Source organism: Martes martes (genome assembly GCF_963455335.1).
Source record: "Martes martes genome assembly, chromosome: 1".
In the NCBI taxonomy this organism is placed as follows: Eukaryota; Metazoa; Chordata; class Mammalia; order Carnivora; family Mustelidae; genus Martes; species Martes martes.
Window position 1 is genome coordinate 37,977,273 of NC_137888.1, and position 19,180 is coordinate 37,996,452.

The window sequence follows — 19,180 nt, forward strand, 5'->3', positions numbered from 1 at the left end:
TTGGCACCTGTGCTTTTCATAACCAAAATATGAGAACCTTAATGAGGCCAGTATTTTGCATTTAAAATGGGGTTCTTGAGAGGACAAAAAAAAATTTAAAAACAAATCAAAGCATTACTTATGCCACTTGATTCAGATGCCAGTAACTCTATTGAATTAAGCAATTCTGTAGACTTAGTTGACAGTTTTCACTAAGCATAAATATATTCCCAAAGGAAGCATCAAAATATGTGATATTGTTTATCTCATGAGAAGTTTATTCTTTCTCATGGAACAATCACGTCTTAAATTATTTCACACTCTGCTTTTATTTGTTCCCCTTCCCTGTTGTTAAATCCAGTTCTTCCTCTGAGAAAGTTGTGCTCATTTTTAGGAAGAAAAATAATGAAGGTCCTCAGTTCCTGTTAAATAGCCCACAAAAGTTGATCATTTACCCTAAAAAAACCACTGACTGTAACTCACTCCCTCTCAGATGTGCAAAGACTCACCCTCTGCCTGTCGGTCTAGATATATCTCAGGTGATTATTGCCCTTAGTAAGTAAGCACTCATGCACAGCGTGCACTGATCCACTGTTGCAGTCCACATTTAATCTTTAGTGCAAGAAGAGAGATGGAGAAAATCATTGCCTTCACTCATCGTTCATTCAGGAGATAGCAAGGCTTGAATGATGCCGTTTTTGGTAGCAGAACCATGTTTTGGGATCAGTGTGCAAACATGTATTTTTGCCTGTCTGCTCTCTTTCAACAATACTGCTGGCTTCCAAGATCTCTCTTCACTGCTTTGTTTATTGCTCCTCTACAGTGATGGCACATCACAGCTTGTCAGCAAGGTCGAGATAGCCATGATCTTAGAATTTGCTTCTTTATGTGCTGCGTGACAGTGTGTTGGGTTCTTGGTGGTTAGTCAGTGAAAGTATGCTTGAAATGTGGGAAGCAAGGACAGCTCTTAACTAACTGAGGTCAACAGGAGTCAAGACTCAGTTCACTTGATTTTGAATTTGGTAATTCCTGATCCAGACAAGAAAAGGTTTGAACCATTTTTCCCTAAGCATATGAGAAATAGAAACATTAAAGGAATAATGGCAGCTTCTCTGTCTGCTATTTAAAGACAGGGTCAGGAAAGCCATCTTTGCAGACTATTAAATAATTGCTCTTCATTAAAGTGTCTTTCACAGCAATAAATTAGCAAATTGTTTCCATATAACTACTGAAACTAGCCTAAATGGGTTTCAATCCCTGATGCTAGTTAGAAATAAACTTGGCAGCCTGAGAAAACTATCAGTTTAGCAGAGTAGAAGGGGGAGGGGGTGGAGATCATTTGGAGGACTTTTATTGGAAGAATGGTGAGTGGGAAGGGAAAAGGACTCTTGGAAAATGATTTGAGGATAAGGGGGAAAAGGGACTGAAGAGGCTCAAAATGTGAAGAGAAGAACTTCAAAAATGGAGTTTTATTGCATTGGAAAGAGCTCATTGGTTTTCAGGAAACACACACACACACACACACACACACACACAACTTTATTTATGCTAAATATGTAGGTAAGAGCCCCAACAAGACACATCAAAGGTGATTTTCCAGTGGTGTGCTATATAAGTGATTAACAACTGCCTCTATGGGAAAACAAAACAAAACAAAACAAAAAAACAAAAAACACTGACTTGAGCTGTTTGCCAATCTCTATAGTGAAAAGACTCTCACTGAGGTCCATTTGAAACTCATGTCATTAAGCATGAAGTGAGAAAAGTTACATTCGGTTGACTCTCGTGAGCTGGTATGAGCCAGCTCTAGCACATCACAGCTTTTACTTGAATATCAAATGTTCCTTCACTTATTAAAAATAGATGTAAAAGGTTGAAATGCATCTTTGAAATGTTTAACTCCAAACTCTATGCTTATTTTATAACAGCTACTCAGTCAGAATTAAGTTCACTTTCTTTCCCAAGCAGTTTTTTTTTTGGTTAAGCATGTGAGGTCTGAAGACAGGGTGGGAAGGTTCAGAACCTGGCTGCTGCACTTTCCAGCTGTGTGACTGTGGGCACATTATTTAAGCTCTCTTTGCATCAGTTCCAGCATTTTCAAGGTAGAAATGGTAACAAGGTTGGCATGAAGAGTAAATCACTGATAAAAGAAATGCACTTAGAATAGTGCCTAGAATATTGTGAACGCTCAGATAAGTTTAGCTGTATTTTTCATATATTTACCATTGGCTTAGTGGTTGTGGAGGATGGCTTAACAGAGGAAGAGTACTATGAAAACTGACGTGCCTAGATGGCTCAGTCAGTTGACCAGCCGACTCTTGGTTTCCACTTAGGTCATGATCTTAGGGTTGTGAGATCGAGTTCCTCATCAGGCTCCATGCAGGAAGTCTGCAGGAGATTCTCTCCCTCACTCTCTCCCTTTGCCCCTCCTGCCATTCTGTCTCTCTCTCACTCTTTTTCTCTCTCAAAATAAATAAATAAATAAATCTTTAAAATGAATGTTGATCCAAAAGAAATTGGACCAGGAATGGAAAGTAAAATATTTTCCATCTCAGAGCCCTGTCTACATAAGAGAGCTTAGGTAGGGGTTATTTACTCAATATTCAAGAAGAGTTTTTGTCTTGTATACTTGTCCCCTTCTGGAGCATAAATTTGACACAGTTGGTTTTTTTATATCCCATTTTGGGTTCTGACAATGGTATTGGATATGTCTGTTCTAGATTACATCTGTTGTATCTTATGTATACTCCTCATGATTTTCAATAAGAACTTCAAAAAAAAAAGTCTTAAGATAAGATACCAACAAGGATTTTATGAATTTAATTTTCCATAATTTTTTCCTTGATAAGGAATAGTCTCTCCTTGTGCCCCTCTATTTTGACAATGAACAAATGTAGCAGACTCGAGTTACTGTGGCCATTCTATTGTCATGAGTTCCCCTATAATGCCAGCCACTGCTCCAAGGAGATGCTTTCCTTCTGGACAATGAGCACAACTGGAAGCTTCAGTTCACAATACAGAATGTTAAGCAATGAAACTGATCCAAAGATAAGTTTTATTTCCTTACGTTTGATCCTACACTTGTTTGATAAGGATTAACTCCTCTGAAATCTAGGATGGGGCTGAGCTTAGCTGGAGGAAGGATCCTTTTAAAGTATGATATGACCAATGCATTTCAGAAATCCTTATCTATGGGGGGAATAAAGAAAGAGTTATATACCGCAAACAGACTGCCTTCTCCCCTGCCTTTATATCCTCTTGCAAAATCTCCCAACTCTGTAGTCGCCTTGTAAACATCCTCTGTGCATCTTTCAGATGATGTTGATTCATATAAGGCAAAGCATGTAGTAGGTCCCCCAAAATATTTGTTTAATGAATGCCCTAAAAATGAATCCTCGATTTTGGTAACATACTGATTCTGCTAATTGGGAAAATTAGTAACTTCTTCAGAAAGACTCTCTAAAATTGAATTAAATGACAACCTTGAGCCACAAAGAGTTAAAAGAGAAAAGTGGCAGTTAATCTGATGCTCTCTCCAGGTTATAACTAGAAGTAAAAGGCAATTCAAAGCTTGAGAAGAAGTTTGACTGTCTACAAAACTGGCTTTTGAATTGATTTTGGAAACCACATATCCTAAGGGTATTTAAGATTAGTAGATTCTCCACATGAGTTTGCTCTCTATGGGGAAAAACTAAATTATTTGACTGCAGGGATTTTAGGCTGCAAGTCCCAGGGAACTGAAGTCATAATACTTTAAAGGCAGAATCCACGTGGGGACAAGATGGAGGGAAGTTGTCCTAATCTGCTACCTAAAAGGACAAGGAATAGGTATGCAAGTGTATATAGAGTAACCAGCATGCAGAAGACCCTAACAAATCCCACTTTCTTTCTTCTCTAGGTTGGTAAGAAAAGATTAAAATAATTGTCCAAAGGAAGTTCTGAATCGGATAGGCTATTTGAGGGCAGTTGATATTGATATCCTCTTTTATTTGATTTTAATGCTACAACTGAAATTTATAAGGACGTATTTCAGCTAGGTATGCGACTGAAAATTTCACTGTTAAAACATTTACTCATTTTTATTTTTTTATTGTTGTCTAATTCACACTTTAGCAAATAGTAATCAAGTTACTATGACCCGGCAGTCTTTGTGGAAAAATAAGAATAAAATATTGAACTTTCGGAACAAACCCCAAATGGTTCATTGACTTTGTTTCACCATGGAAAAATCACTTAACCTCCCAGTGTCAGTTTACCCATCTGTGAAATGAGAAGGATAATATTTTCTTATGGGGATGTTTTCAAAATTATTTTGCAAATGTAGTGGATGAAATTGTTGCAAGCATCACTGCTCTTTTTCCATTTCTTTAAAGAAGCAGACAGTATTATTTATGTACCAGTTGATAGTCATATTGTCACCCGGGATGCACTGTGTATTCTTATTAGCAGTTGTGTGCTTTTTATTACTTAAAGAATCCTTCCTCCCTCCCATTGTCAAATTTACTGTTATATCAAAACTCGGGAATCTGAGCAAAATATCTTGAAATCATTCTGGGCTTCATATTTATGAACTGTTAATCTGATATCCCTGGTAATTATTTCTTCTTTCTGTTTTAGCTCATGTTTTTCTCTTACATGGTTTTTCGCCTCACCTCACTTCACAAGATTGATAGTTTTCCACGTTTCCCTGCTAGAGGTCACCTCTGAGCTGAAGGCAAAACACATCCCACTCTGGCTCCTGTTGACTTTTAAGTCAACTATCAAAGAATTTACTCCAGACATCTCCTAACCTCAATTTAAAAACTCCACCCTAAAGACTACAGGGAGATATCCTGGGGAGTTGCCATAGTGACTCTAAGAGGTTGGCGTTGAGAAGACAAAGCTACTGATATCAGATTTTATAGTTGATAGGCTTAATTATATAACATGGTCATGAACCTCTGTGCTTGTGTCATTTAGATCTGGAAAGAAATTTTCCCCTTCAGGCTCTTCTGTCTCTTACAGTGCCAATCAACAGGCTTCTTGGTAATAAGATCCTTTATGCCAATAGCTCCCGCATAACCTCAAGTGGTGCTTGTGGTAATGACAGGATCATTACAAAACTAAAGAAGAAAAGGGAAATATATTTCATGGGTGTGATTAAGTCATCATAATGTTCTTGCATATGTAAATTATCCTTGACTTAATGAACTACCTTGCTCACATAATAGTATTTTAACCTGGCTCTGGAAAGTCATTTTTTACCCATGTTGATAATTGTTACCAGACTTGGCAGAGCTTATCTCCAGATCATCTTGCTGAAGTGAAATTTATGTATTATGTTTCCATGTGCATGAATTTTGTTTTAACCAGTAGAAGTGTTCTTATTAAGTAAAGTTATTATATGAATTATTTTAATAAAGTACTATGATACTTACTTAGGAAGATGGAATACTTGATTATATTCTAATGCTATCCAATTTGACAAGGGTCATTTAAAATATGTGTTTTTATCTTGATTATAAAAGAAATATATATTCATTGGGGAAAATCAGGAAAGTAGAGAAAGGAACAAAGGAGAATATTATCTCTATCTCCTAGGTTAATCTCTTTAAGATTTTGGTAGATATTCTACAAGATGAACACTTTTTGAAAAACACTTACATTGTTTTCTCCAACACATTTCGTGTTTCTAAAAACAGCTACTACAAGAAGCTCTGGTAAAATAAGATTCTTTTTTTTTATTTCTTTTATCAGAAATTGAATCTAAAGTTCTAGTATCCATATTTCATAGACTATTCAGGATTATAAAAGCTACCAGGGAAGTATTTTATGTGGTTTCTTCTGCTGCTTTAGAGAGTTCAGTTCAGCCAAAATTATTCCAGTGCCTTATTTTCAAAGATGATGAGATCCAGCCTATATAATTAATGCAAGGCCAAAGGAAATTAATGATAATCATGTTACTATTTGAATATAAATCTTCATATGTGCCTAGAAGGCAAAGAAGTTTTTCTGGAACACATAAGGGAGTATGAAGGAGTCTTAATGGTATGCAAAACTGTTGTCCCTGATTAAGAATTTTCAATTATTCTTTCTGTCTTTTTGTAACATATAGTTTTGTTGTTGTTTGGTTGGTTGAATGTTTTTGTTTTGTTTTGTTTTGTTTTGTTTTGTTTCGTTGAGTGAAAAGTTAAGTCCAATGCAGCTCTTGGGAAGTTAATCATTTTATAACTTTCATTTAATCAACATTTTCTTTAATCCCTTTTTAGGCAGCCAAGGGCAGTTTCCACTAACACAGAATGTAACGGTTGTTGAAGGTGGAACTGCGATTTTGACCTGCAGGGTTGATCAAAATGATAACACCTCCCTCCAGTGGTCAAATCCAGCTCAACAGACTCTGTACTTTGATGACAAGAAAGGTGAATACATTTTCTTTTAAATGTTTTAATCATATTCTGAAATATCCTAATTATAATGAATTTATTTTTCTGAGATGATTCAAATTATTCGTTTTGATTACCAAACTGCTGCTGCTTGTATTTAAACATGTTAAATATTAAATACTTTAGTTTGCAAGTCATAAACACTAAAGATAACCTATGTCAACTTTTTAATAAAATAAACAGCTTCAATTCTGTTTCAAAAATCATTTTATGCTTTCTCTTAACCATTATCTTCTCTCTAGATATCATATTCCTTCATTCTTATAATTGCCTTGTGTGTAGATTAACTATTTTCCTCACTCCAGGTAATATACATATATTTTTTTTAACCTTAGCTTAATATATTTAGAAGATGCTGTATGATTTTGGAAAGTTTTGTGATTTTATTCTTATGAATGGGCTTGAAAGTAAGAATTGTAGAAACGATACCCATAATAAGTTTAAGTAACTCCAGGTTTCAAAATAAAGAACTGAAATGAAAAAGATGTGTTTACTTCAAGTTGAGTTAGACTTCCTTAATTAACTGGACTCCTAATTGGATGATAGATTTTGATGAAAGCTTTTTTAGAGAAGTAATGAAATTCATAAAATTCATTCAAGCAAACAACTGAAAGTATACATTGAATTTCTTTTTTTTTTTTTTTTTTTAAAGATATTTTTTATTTATTTGACAGAGAGAGAGAGAGGTCACAAGTAGGCAGAGAGGGAGGGGGAAGCAGGCTTCCTGCTGAGCAGAGAGCCCGATGCGGGGCTCGATCCCAGGACCCTGGGATCATGACCTGAGCTGAAAGCAGAGGCTTTAACCCACTGAGCCACCCAGGCGCCCCTACATTGAATTTCTAAGACTTCATCCATTATTATAAACTTTGGGAGGAAAAGGGAACTCATGAACTATAATAAAAATATGGAGCCGTTGCTATAGACAAATTTACATCATATAGAATATAAATATTTATATATTGGCTGTTCAATATGGTCTCAATACCTAGATTTCTTATGAATCTGTATGGGTAACAGCAAGATAATTTGAAAGCAGTTCCATTTTAATGGTTAAAGTATAGTTATATAGTCTACTAAATCCATATTTCATAGACTAAAATGGGATTTTTTTGCCCTAAAATAGGAATTCACTGTATTATTTTTACCTTGCTGTAGTTTTCCCTCTTTGGTACACTCTAGATTTAAAGTGAATTATTTATTTATTTAAAATTTTAATATGTAATGAAAGACTGATTAAAAATTTATTGACTCAACAAATAATTTTTAATGTTTCCTTCATAAAAGGTGTTAGAGTTGGTGAACAAATAGATAAAATCCCTGCCCTTAGAGGACATACAGTCTAGTAAGGGACAGAAGATAAACCCATGATTAACTATATTTTAGAGTACATTGGTAGGGGAGAAGTGTTCTCTATCTCAATAGATAAGTAGATGCATAGATAGTTGATAAATACTTACAAAAAGAGAGGGAGAGAGAGAGAGAGAGAGGGAGGGAGGGAAGGAGAGAGAGAAATTTTAAGAAACTGGCTCAAGTGATTGTGGACGCTAGCAAGTCTGAGATAGGCAAGGCAGGCCAGCTGACTAGAGACACAGGGAAAAATCAGTATTGCAGCTCAACTCTGAAGGCAGTCTGAGACAAAATCCCTCTTCCAGGGATCTCAAAGGTTTTCCCTTAATGCTTCAACTGATTGAACAAGGGCACAGCAGGATAATCTGCTTCACTCAAAGTGTACTGACTTAAATTAATCTCATCTAAATATACCTTCCCAGCAGCATCCAGACTGACATATGACCAAATATTGGGGTACTGTGGCCTAATTAATTGGCTGGCATATAAAGTTAAGCATCACAGAGGGTCAGGCTAGCATTTCTGTAGAACTGTATTACTTAGAAAGAGCTTTTATTTATTGTTTTATTTTGCCATTTGAAAGACGAGTACAGCAGGTATCACCAATGGCCACATTGTCATAGAAGCATATGGGAGGGGGACGCCTGGGTGGCTCAGTGGGTTAAAGCCTCTGCCTTCGGCTCAGGTCATGATCTCAGGGTCCTGGGATCGAGCCCCACATCGGGCTCTCTGCTCAGCAGGGAGCCTGCTTCTCCCTCTCTCTCTGCCTGCCTCTCTGCCTACTTGTGATCTCTGTCTGTCAAATAAATAAATAAAATCTTTTTAAAAAAAAAAGCATATGGGAGGATGGGATTAAATGTCCCACAGTTATGTGAGATTTTAAAGTTAGTATGGTGATTTAAACCCTGTGACTCAAATATTGGCCAGACTTAAAGCCAAAGTGGTGACTCCATAATTATGTTTTGATTAGAATATTGTGTAATCACTCACATTCATTGTGTACTTTTAGTCACAGAGATTTCTTTTTTTTTTGTACATGAAGAATTTTTTTAAAGAATCTGAAAATGAATTTTGAAATGTTTATCTGCTAAACATTCACTATAGTAGTATTAATGTAATTTTAATCCCTATTAGTATTGTTGGTTATGTAATGCTTCTGATTAAGGACTTTTTTTTATCCCATTTAGAAAACTTCAAAGATATTTTGTGAGACTATAAAATATATCTTTGCAGTTTAAAAAATATGAGAAATATCTATCTTTATTTATTTATATTTAATTTATTTATATTATCTTTATATCTTTATTTATATTTAATGTGATAGTTTAAAGTTTTTTTAAAAGAAAGGATATTCAAGAATAAAAATTTGATTTTATGAATTAATTACTTACTTTAAAATTTTATAAATATAAGCCACATAAACTAACCTGTATTTCAGGTGTGTGAATAGGAATGAAAGTTATATAATTAAAAATGAAGCTTGAAGACTACCTTTGATTTCACTGGTTTTATCATGCTAATATTCAGTAAGCCTTATATTTTGACTTTAAGTTTACTCGTGCTTTTGGAGTAGTAAAGGCACATCTCCTAAAAAGTAAAAAAAATAAAAAAATAAAAAAAGTTCTAATGTTTACCTTTCTTTACTCCTTTATGGTGTTTGGAGGAGTTTGTTGTTTTTTGAACCAAGTGATCTCTGTTTCTTTCTAAAGAATGAAGTCACATTGGGGCACCTGGGTGACTCAGTCCTTTGAGTTTCCTATTCTTGGTTTTGGCTCAGGTCATGATCACAGCCTCTACAGAGAGTCTGCTTGAGCTTCTGTCTCTCTCTGTTCATCTGTCTGCCCCCATTGCCCTCTTGCTCTCATGCTCTAAAATAAATAATCTTTTTGTTTGTTTTTTAAAGAATAAAATCCCGTTAGTTAAAAAAAATACATAAGAGTCACACACAGAGATTTAACAACCTCTTTTTGTTTTTAGTATTAATTGATTACAGTATTTGCAAATAAATATTTAAATGTATATGCCCAAACACAAGGTGACATCAATTTTAAGGAAATTTCTCCCTTTCCCAATGATGCAAAGCAAGAGAAAATGTTTTGGGGACAAAATCATTTAGAGATGCTCTTGGAACAATTAAATATATAGTTATAATATTTAATTCCTTGATTTGAGTATATTTGTGTATTTAAACTAATACAAAAACATATATCCACTTAGAGATATTGTTTTTCCATCCTAGCATTTAATGAAATAATCTTACTTAACAGCACTTTTTCAAAGTGTAGGATACTATCAATGAGAAATTTGTTCCAGGTAACAACTATGAATTTTTATGACAGCAGAACAATTTTTTTGTTGTTCATTCATCCTGCAGGAGTATAATAATGATCCGCACTATGCAACAACTGATCATACTGCTTTTCAAGCAGATCTTTGAGACTCATGTTTACAGTGACATCTACAATTGTGAGGTCAAATCCTCAGGCACAAAAACAAAATCTATACAAAATGCCTTTGCCTCCTCTTTCCGTGATTCCATAAGTTATCCTTTATAGAACATCTAAAACCAGAATTGATTCAGGGTATTTCAAGCTAATGCATCTTAGGATCCTGTGGAAAAAAAAAAAATAGCAACTTGTAATACAAGATTTAAAAAGACTTGGAAATAAGGCAGCCCCTCTTTTTTGAGGGATAATTATGGTGGGAAAAATCCATCATGTCCTGTTTGGGATATTTAGGAACATATTAATCTTACTGTTATAAAATAGCAAAATATCTGATCATATGAATCGCTACAGTATGCACTTACTTTGTTTTGTTTTTTTACCAGTTGTTAAAACAGCTTAGAATTACGTTGAAAAAAGACTGTGTGTGTGTGTGTGTGTGTGTGTGTGTAGCAATTTCTGGTTTTGATATTAGACTGCTTGTAACTCTAACTCTATTATGGTTTTAATAATCTTTTGCAACAGGGGCTCCTGAGTGGCACAGTGGGTTAAGAGTCTGACTCTTGATTTCTGTTCAGGTCATGATCTCAGGGTTGTGGGATCCAGGCCCAAGCCAGGCTCTGTGCACAGCAGGGAGTCTGCTTGAGTCTCTCTCCATCTGCCCCTCCCCCCTCAAATAAATAAATAAATCATTTAAAAAAGATAGTCTGTCACAACAGAATAACCAGAAGTTTTGAATTAAAAAAAAAAAAACTTTCATAAATGGTAATCTAACATGTCTATTCCCTCACCAGTCAGTCATTGGTTCAGTTCTTATGTGATGTCCTAGTGGAAGGGATCCTTGACAGTGATGTCCATCAAATGCAAGTGTTTGAAAATGAAAGCGTTTTTCTGAAGATGCCACAGTACAGTTCTCCCCTCCCCCACGGTCTTTTTGTCGGCCTTTACCAGCGTCGCCTCAATCCTAGGCTTATCTCGAGCAAACAAATATGCCATATGGTGCCAGAGCCTAAGTGTGGAAGCTAAGTGTGAGTTAGCATGACTTGAGTAACACACACTTGCTGTGCAAGTGACAACCACTCAGGAGAACAATAGAGAAAACGAGTGATTGTCTGTATCACTGACTGTGCCAGCTTCTACAGGTGGCTGCTACCTTTAAATAAAGGCTCCGTCCTTCATTCTGTTCTTACTTCTGCCTCAGATAGTGTTGCCTCTTATTTGTGGGAGCTTTCAGAACAATCTTTCAAGGGTATACATTATCACAGTGTTTTAATTGTGTCTCAAATGATTTTAAAATGCAGCTGAGGTTGAAAAGCTTTGGGTTAAGCAAGTCAATTTTCACAAGAGTTCTGTATACCTAAATTTAGGTCTTTGTACTGACATCAGTTATCGAGAAGGAAGGGAGAAAAGGAAGCAGAGCCAGTGGCTCAGAAGAATGGGACAGGTGCTTCTCATCAACACTGCCACTGCCAAGCTGAGTTTCAAGACAGATTCTAAGAAGGCTTTCATACTACCTGAGTCCTTCCTGCCTGTGAGGGTTGAACAAAGAATTCAGAATGGTGGCCCATTGATCCAGCTGGAATTGGAGAAACCTTTGTGTTTCCTTTCGATTATTCACTAAAGAAAAGCATGCTGTGAGTGGTCAGTTGGTGATCAGCTGAAGGAGAATTAAACTGCAGCCCTTTCCTAAGAGTCTCTGTGAGGGAAGTTAAATGTGAATATTCAGGAATCTCTTCTCAAGAGCCGGGGTGGGGGGGGTGGGAGGCTGGCTAAAGTGAAACTGATATTGTAAGATTTCTCATTCAGGTAAAATCCAGAGGAAGGCGTGAATTTGGCAATAAAAATCCGGGCCTTGGCTACTGTGAGCACACTCAATGTGGTCCATAGCTTCCTCAAATGGAGAATTAAGGATCAAACTCTCAAGGAGGGGTGCCTGGGTGGCTCAGTGGGTTAAAGCCTCTGCCTTCGGCTCAGGTCATGATCTCAGGGTCCTGGGATCGAGCCCCGCATCGGGCTCTCTGCTCAGCAGGGAGCTTGCTTCCTCCTCTCTTTCTCTCTCTCTGCCTGCCTCTCTGCCTACTTGTGATCTCTGTCAAATAAATGAAATCTTTAAAAAAAAAAAAAAAAAAAACTCTCAAGGAATTTGTCCACAGACATTCAACTAATGAGGGGTCATGAAGGAATCGAGGTGTGGCCTCTGTGTTAGTTTTAACCAGAATGCCAGAAAACAAAGGCATCTGGCACCAGGTCAGATTAAGTATACCCCAGGTGGTCTCTGCCACTGATATCAGCAGCTGCCTTTTAAGTAAAGAGCAGCAGCTCCTTTCAAAATGTTGAAGATGTACATAGAGTAAAACAGAAGGATGCATTTATAGTCAGCACTGCCCAAGAGAATTTTCCATGACAATGACAGTGTTCTATATCTGTGCAGAACAAAAGTATGTAGCCAGCAGCCACATGTGAATATTTAAATTAAAGTTAAATGAATAAATAAAAATATAAAATAATATAAAATAAATAAAGATATAAATGGAATAAAATAACTAAAATAAAATAAAATAAAATGATACAAATAAAAATTATATAAAAATAAATAAAAATTAAATAAAATCAAAATTTACTTTCTCAGTCACACTGGCCACATTTCAAGTACTCAATAGACACGTGTGGCTAGTGGTTACTATTTCATAAAGCACAGTTCTAGATGCTGATTCACTCCTTAGATGTCGTAATAGACCTTGTCCAATTCCAGCCTTGACTAATAGAATATCTATTTTCCAACTGAGAAAACCCTAGGTCACTATAAATACATGCATTGACTAGTAAATAAATGACATTTTGCTGTTTAAGTTACATAGCTTAATTTTTTTAAAGATTTTACTTATTGATTTGGCAGAGAAAGAGAGAGAGCAGAAGCAGGGGGAGTGGCAGGCAGAGGGAGAGGGAGAAGCAACCTTCCTGCAGGGCAGGGAGCCCACGTGGGGCTCTTTTGCTATACCCACTCTGTTCCAAATGCTTACCTACTACTATTTATAACAGATATGGTGAGATTTGTGTGCAGGTGCTTAACCTACTAAGCTACCCAGGCGCCTCTAAGTTACATGGCTTTAGTGGTGACATTGTAGCATCAGAGACAGGAGTCAGATCTGATGTCTATTCCTGCCTCTGACACCAACTAGCAGAGTAAAAAAAGGGGCTAATCAACACCTGACCAAATCAGATGTTCTGGTGGTTGGATCACAATTGCAGTTTTAACAATTTCCCTGTCTACTTTCTGTGCACCCGAAAACCAAAAATCATTAACCTATGACTTAAATATTCAAATACAATTCCATTTCATTTCTGCATAGTTGCTGTAGGAAGCCTTTTTCTATAACACTTAAAACCCTGCAAATCTAAATAGGAAATAAAAATTAAGAGGATAGACATTACAGGTTCTTATGGGTCAGAGGGACCTAGAATAGACATAACTAACTAATTCACTTGTTATGCCTCTCTTCTCTTTCTTTTTACACAAATCTCACCACATTTGTTATAAATGGTAGTAGGTAAGCATTTGGAATAGGGAGGGTATACGGAGACAGAGAAAATAGGGACTAGAGTTCACTGAAACACCACAGGAATGCTGTGTGGCATTTGGAATAGAAATAAAAGAAATCAATTAGATCGTTGTGTCTGTTTCTCTGCAGGTATGGGGGGAGAAAAAAACAATTGAAGAGGTACATTCTGATCACTTAACGCTCAGGAAAAAAAAAAAAACAACAAAACCTTCAATTCCTTCCTATTATTGACAAAAATATACTTTGCACAAACATCTCCAAGGGTGCATAGCATACGCATTCCACAGAGATATCCCTATGTGCTTGTATTTGTTTTTATATAAAAATGCAAAATACGCAAATTTTTGTGACATTTCTCTTCACAGTAGTTTCGCTTTTTTGAATTAGGCTTGAATTATTCTCAAATATTTCCTGGAGGAAATTTCATTACTAGAGGAATGAAAACAAAATTTTATTAAGGGCCTAACCAAAAATCACTGGTGTTAATTATCTAATTATTCTGCCAATAATTTTACATTATTACTGGGGGCAGTGGGAGAGAAGGAACATGCATAAGGTGTCTTAGAACAAGGAGTGATAAAGAAAAGAAAAATGAGATGAACCTGAAGTGAAGGTAAACGTTTTCCTGACTCCCTGCCAACCAGTACCTCCTGACAGAATCCTTACCCACGACTGCTTTCAATCAGTGTGACAGACTTTAAAATATTAAAAATTAACTCAGGAAGGCAGGTATAAGTATGGCCAATATTACCCTTCTTTTTTCTTTCTTAATTTTTAAAAAATGTTATATATATATATGTTTCAGTAAAGAGTTGGAATTAATGATTACAAATTAAAGTTACACAATACAATTTTTCAATAACTTTCATGTTTATATTTTCTCATTGTATTCACAGCAACCCTGTAATATAGGCAGACCCATTTTATAAATAAAGAAATCAAGGAGTACAGATTTGAATAACTTGAGTAGTAAATGACAAAACAATGATGAGACTGAGTTTTCTTACAATGCGCCTAATTTACTTTATGCTGAATCATTCTGCTAAGGACTTCATTTTATGGTGTTTTGGATTTTTGTTTGTTTGTTTGTTTTTCAATTTTCCTGTGAAAATTATCACTTCTTTTTGGTCTTTACTCCAAAGTCACTTTCTCTGTAATAGATCTGAGTACACTTTATTTTATATTTCAACTTCCATCATACTATAGTCATTTCATATATATCAGCAGATTTCTTAGTAAATGCATGCATATTAAATGAGTCTGAATCAAGTTACCATTAAAAATTATACCCTTGAATTAATAAAGAATGAACACACTATTTACAGATATTTCTAGACATAATTAAAGGAACAAGTCAATGTGATTTCGCATCTAGGAACTAGCAACATTAGGAAACTATCCTACCCTCGGCCCTGGAAAGGGGACAGAAAGAGCAAAAGCTACAAGTGTGGAAGGAGGCTTCTGGTTAGAAGCTCTGACTGGTTGGCAAAGGGGTGTCTATGGAAATATGTCAGTTGACTTCTCTTTCCTCCTACCTTCTGATTTCTTGACAATACATTCCGTTGTCTGAGCCCAAATGGAAACCATAGGTCAAAGGATTCTGGGTAGTCTATTCTCCCAGAGCAAAGATCTGGGGGGAAAAAAAAAAGCAAATCTAGAAGGATAAGCAGAAAGTAACCAGCACAACTTACATGCATATACAAAAATTTCTCCCTATCCAATTATTTTCAGTGAAGATTATTTCTACAGAAACTTTGCATCACTCTGTTCACAATGACCTAACGTAGAATTGTTTTTTGGGGGGAGACATAAGTCACAATGCTATTTTTAAAACATATTAAACTTTCAATGTTATATTTCTCAAATTTAATATATATGTTAAATTGTGTGCTAATAGATTTTGTGGAGAAATAATTTCCTTTCACTTAATCTTCTAATGATAAAGCCATTATGGGAAATTTTCATTAAGTATCAGCAAAATCTTTAGTTATACATAATATACGTTCTTAATCTGTTTATTTTAGTGTAATTTAAGTCTAGCAATTTCATGGAATATATAGATAACCATATACACTATAAATTTTATTATATATTTTTAGTGGTTATATGTTAAGTTATAACAGCATCAGGATTTGGAACTTTGACATTCAAAACCACGTATGTATGCCTGAATGTTTTCAGCAAGTGTTAATTTTTGGATATTTTAGAATTCAGCATAATTTCCATACTTGATGTGATATTTTAGAGAAATAAAGTTTCACTAATATTACTATTTTTGATGCATTTTATAATGCTTTTATTTAAAATAAAAGTGAAACATAATACAAATAAATCAAATAGTGGTAGGTCTCTGAAAATGAGCAAGTTCCTAAGATTAACTTTTGTGTTTATCCAATTAGTCATTGAATAAATATTTGCTAACTATCTAAAGTGTGAAGTTGTTTCCAGTTATTGTAGCTCTTCGATTTTTGAGTAGTCCATTCCGGGTTAAATAGAACTGCTTGAAAGAAAGCTTGTCCTGGTTAAAATTAGATTCCCCTTATCTTCTAATTATTTATGTTTCTGGGCATATATTTTACATCAGTATGTTGATAAGATATACAGAGTCAGTACATAGTCAGAAATTGTTAAAGTGATTTTAAACCACGTGAAGAAAAACATTTTTTCTCTCAGCAGTAAAAGTGGATGATGGCTAGAATCAGCCTTGGTGGATAGTCAACACCATTGTGCCATCTCTTTCCATCTCCCAATACAATTTAAAAAATGCAAATAATGACCAACCAGGTTTTGGGGAATTATATTTTGTGATATTAAAGATCCTCAATTTGGAGAATTAATAGTCATTACAGAAAGCAGGTTGTGCAAAGTAAATGTTAATCTACATGTCCAAGCAGATTTAATATTTAAAAGATTTCCAAGTGACCATTTCAGTTCAATTATATGAAATACTTCTGTGTCCCAGGAATTATGCTGACCGTCAGAATTACTAATATGACATGAATTTTGACATCAAGGAGCAAGTTTTCATGTATCACCCAGGTAGTACTGGCCTCATAGAATAAATTTGGAAGCTTTCCTTCCTTCCTTAAATGTTTGGTAGAATTCACGTGTGAAGCCATCTGGTCCTGGGACTTTAGTTTGTTGGGAGTTTTTTGATTACTGATTCAATTTCTTTCTTTTTTTTTTTTTTTTCTTTTTTAAGGTTTTATTTATTTATTTGACAGACAGAGGTCACAAGTAGGCAGAGAGGCAGGCAGAGAGAGAGAGAGTAAGGGAAGCAGGCTCCCCACTGAGCAGAGAACAGGATGCGGGGCTCGATCCCAGGACCCTGGGATCATGACCTGAGCCGAAGGCAGAGGCTTTAACCCACTGAGCCACAGGCACCTGATTACTGATTCAATTTCATTGCTAGTAATTGGTCTCTTCAGATTTGCTATTTCTTCCTGATTCAATTTTGGAAGGTCACATATTTCTAGGAATTTATTCATTTCTTCTAAGTTGTCCAATTTATTATAGTTAAAAATGTTAATGAATATGATTTACCTTTCAATTTATTTACTTGTGTTTTTTAAAATTAATTTTGGATATTTCCTGTATTTATAAAAACTGAGTGTTTTTCCTTCCCCACACCTCTTCAAGTAACATTTCTCCACAATCAAAAAAAAAAAAAAATTACAATTTAGAAACAGCTTTTCCTGAATAAATATTTTTAATGTATTGTTTTATAATGTGTGAGTGTGAAAAGTTCTAAATTAGTATAGGCACTCTATTTTCCTTAGCTTATTATTTCTTCAGCCCCAGCAGGCTCTTGCAAACAGCAGTAAATGAGCATTTTTGCAGTACTGTGAAGTGTAGGAGGCAGTGTTATTTTAGTACCTAAGTGTGGGTGTTTTTAAGAATTAAGTCTCCTGGTCATGTCTATCTACATTGAGATTAGCAAGTAGACTGAAGTACAAATGGAAAGTGGGAAGGGGAAATACAGAATGATTGGTTTGTATGCTCTATAGTACTCACAGTGACTTTTTAGAAAGAATGGCAGTAGTACCAATCTAGACATACTTTATTACATTTCCTTTCAAAGCCCCTTCAAGTACATACAGCTCACCTTTCTTTGATGCTAAAAATTTGCATTCCACAAAAATTGAATGGCCTGTTCCCTAATAGTAATTGTGACAAAAACATCTTCTAGGGACCAGTAACTATGGTCTCCTATGAAAATGATAATTGTTTATTATTCACTTATCTTTTGTAGCTTAAAATCCTACCTCATGAACTTTTGCAAACATTATAGAAGAGCTGGTTGGTGGGATTTATACACTTGATAGTCGGGGTAGCTGAGTTTAAATTCCAATTGCATCATGGATTTGCCTATGATCGTGAACCAACCTTGACCAATCACATAAAGCAATTTCAATTTCAGCCAATATGTCTCTGGAGGCCAATGTGTTGTGAAGTGTCCCATGCTGCTCTGTCCAGGTTTGCAGGCTGGAACTCTTCTTAGAGTATTTTTGAGATTTTTGATATGTTGGAAAACAAAATGACATAACATTAAAAAAAAAAAAAGTCTGCCATTGAAATCTTAAGCAATTTCAGTCTAACAGAAATTTGAGATCATATTCTCTTTAGATCAAAAGTGGCTATGAATGGGTATATACCTAAAAGAGCCCTTCATAAAGCAGAAGTGTATTTTAATGATGATATCCAGCCTCACTCTTTCCTGGGTGCTATAACAATGTTGAAGATGAAATACAATGAAGTTTTCTCATATGGAGGCTGAGTTCCTGTTCTAAAGACTTCGGGGAAAGGGACCTGCATTAGGGAGAGAGAACTTTTATGTTGAGTATATGCTCTGTGGTGCAAGATTTTCATAAAAGATGCTAAGGCTCTCCCCCCTGAAGAACTGCCAATGAGATTATGTGACAAAAAGTGCCACAGAGTGAGAATGGAAGCCAGTCCTAGTACCCCAACACTTGCAGCAACTTTTATCAATTATTATTTGTTGACCTCTTCTATATATTGACTCAGTATCTATTAAGTCAACTGTACATTTCTATTTTGTTTATTATCTCCTCAGAAAATACTCTCTTATTAGTTCTAATAATGTTTTGAACTTCTTTTGGGTTTCTCATTATACTACCCTGAATTGTCTCCAAGTAATTGTGATTCTGTTTTCAAATAGCCATAGCTCTACTTTAATGAGCTGTGGTAAACATTTTTTTAAATAGAAGAATAAAGAAATGTTCAGTATTTGAAGAGCTACTTCCCTAATAGAAAACAGAACTAAGGAAATAGAAAGAATATATTTGGAAGATATTGGAGCAAGGAATTGATTGACTGGGCTTGTGATGTAATCAGGCAACCAGAAGTCAATTTCTAGTTTTCAAACCAGGAACAAAGTAATCTGATTATAAGTAGCCATGCAACTGAC

General features: G+C 35.4%; 1 protein-coding gene across 7 annotated transcripts in view; it reads left to right on the top strand.

Annotated features, from left to right (window-relative positions):
- Positions 1-19,180, top strand: part of CADM2 (cell adhesion molecule 2) — a gene marked incomplete at both ends in the record, with an annotated part of 1,059,071 nt that overhangs the window by 810,982 nt on the left and 228,909 nt on the right. For 6 of the 7 annotated variants that reach the window (XM_080813985.1, XM_080813987.1, XM_080813989.1 and 3 more), the window contains one exon: positions 6,228-6,377. The exons of the other annotated variant lie outside the window; for it this stretch is intronic. In XM_080813985.1, the coding sequence (XP_080670111.1) occupies positions 6,228-6,377 (150 nt within the window). The remainder of the gene's footprint in view (positions 1-6,227; positions 6,378-19,180) is intronic. 7 annotated transcript variants of the gene reach the window in all.